General features: G+C 60.5%; 1 protein-coding gene across 1 annotated transcript; it reads right to left on the bottom strand.

Moving 5' to 3' along the window:
* Positions 1–176: 176 nt before the first annotated feature.
* On the bottom strand, positions 177–1363 carry LOC119295454 (transcription repressor OFP8-like). The gene has a single exon (XM_037573873.1). It carries the CDS (start codon positions 1184–1186, stop codon positions 473–475), a length of 714 nt encoding a protein of 237 aa, XP_037429770.1. The 5' UTR covers positions 1187–1363; the 3' UTR covers positions 177–472.
* Between the last annotated feature and the right edge of the window lie 308 nt (positions 1364–1671).

The raw sequence follows: 1671 nt of genomic DNA, 5'->3' as shown, positions 1-1671 counted from the left end.
ACCCACCGGCCAAGCAGGGGAGGCCGAGGCCGCGCCCACAGGACATGCCCGCGCCGCCGCCCCGGAGCAGCCCCGCGCGCCAAGAGGCGAGGACCACCACCATGACTCCCGCCGCAGCCGCCAGGAGCCCGACCACTCCGCAACACGCCGTGCCGCCGCACCCGCAATACATATACTTAAGCACTAATAATAGTAGCACTAAAATAACTTGCAAAGCAAACTAAACATTTAAGAAACTAATTACCCACCAACAAGAACAGACTCCAGAAATCAAACACCTGGTACTGCTACATTTTTTAATGAGCTTTTGTCTAGTGCTCGTACTAGCGGTACTAGCGACCTTTGTTTCTTCTACGAGATCCTATCACCACCCGGCAGCCTGGCCGGGAATGCGCGACGCCGGCGCTCGCACGCCGGGTGGTACCAGGATCTCGAGACCTCAGCTGGCTAGCTAGCCTGCTTGCTAGATAGACTAGAGCTGGTAGTGGTACGACGATGCCGCCGGCGGTGGCGGCGAGGCGAGCTGGGCGCAGAGCTCGGCGAAGGCGGTGAGGATGGCGGCGTGGTGGCGCGGTGAGTTGAGGGCGAGCAGGCGGCGTAGCATGCTGCGGAGGTCGTTCCAGCTGCACAGCCCGGTCTCCACCACCATCTGCACCATGCTCTCCCGGAAGTCGGCGCGCGGGTCCGACGAGTCCTTCTCTACTGCCAGCCCCACGTCCTCCTCCGGCGCCGCTTCTGCCATAGCTGCTTTGTTCTCCACGTAATACCTCTTCTTCTGCTTCTTCTTCATGCTCGCCGGCTGCCTCCTGACTGGCGAGGCCGGCGTCACAGCCGGTACCTCCTTGGCGGAGGGAAGGTGCTCTTGCTGCTGATGCAGCTTGGGAGCTGCGCCGAAGCCATGGTAGGAGGAGTAGTAGTTGGAGCAGTTGGAGGAGGCGTAGCTGGTGGAGAAGGAAGCGGTGGAGGAGGACGAGGGGAAGAGGCTGGACGAGCTGGTGCTCCTCGCCGGCGGCTTGCTCGCTGAGGAAGGCTTGAGGAAGGACGGCAGGCTGAGCAGCATCCTGGGGCGGCGCGGGCGGCAGCTGCACCCGGTGTCGACCACCGCCACGTGGCGGCGCCGGCCCACCGGGAAGTGCCCGCCGCCGCCGCCGCTGCCAACGCCCCTGCGCGCCCCCGTCGACGACATCGCCGGTACGCTAGCTAGGATATATAGTTCAGCTTAGCTCTGCGAGGCTACGTCGGGGTGTACGCTGGAGGGGTGTATAAAGCTTGGTTCCGGTGCCCGGAGGTGCGCAGGCAAGCTGGGAATGGGATTGATTGCGTGCACGGTGGTGTGTGCAAATGCGACTATGCGAGTGTGCTGTTGGTATATTGTCTCGTGTGGGATGGTGATACGCCGCGTGCAGTTTATATATGCTGTAATTTGACTAAGAGAGGTGATGGGATAGTTAATTGAGGGGAGGGGTGGGGTTTAGCTGGGCCATGTGTGGGATAGCTTGCTCATCATTCCTCCCCTGCCATTTCCATTGACCTTGACCGTACTCTCTAGCTAGGCTGTGATTTTCTAGTAAATTTTGTAAACGGGAAAACCGTTTGTCCGTGTACCAACAGCCGAGGCCGAAGAGGTTGCTAGGCATGCCATGGACCCACCCTGTAGTGCCTCTCGTGTTT

The sequence above is a fragment of the Triticum dicoccoides genome, chromosome 4B, assembly GCF_002162155.2.
Source record: "Triticum dicoccoides isolate Atlit2015 ecotype Zavitan chromosome 4B, WEW_v2.0, whole genome shotgun sequence".
Taxonomy (NCBI): Eukaryota; Viridiplantae; Streptophyta; class Magnoliopsida; order Poales; family Poaceae; genus Triticum; species Triticum dicoccoides.
This window is presented reverse-complemented; position numbering and strand designations above follow the sequence as displayed.

Excerpts from the sequence above, each read along its gene's own strand:
- LOC119295454 (XM_037573873.1), bottom strand. The coding sequence starts at position 1,186 with ATGTCGTCGACGGGGGCGCGCAGGGGCGTTGGCAGCGGCGGCGGCGGC.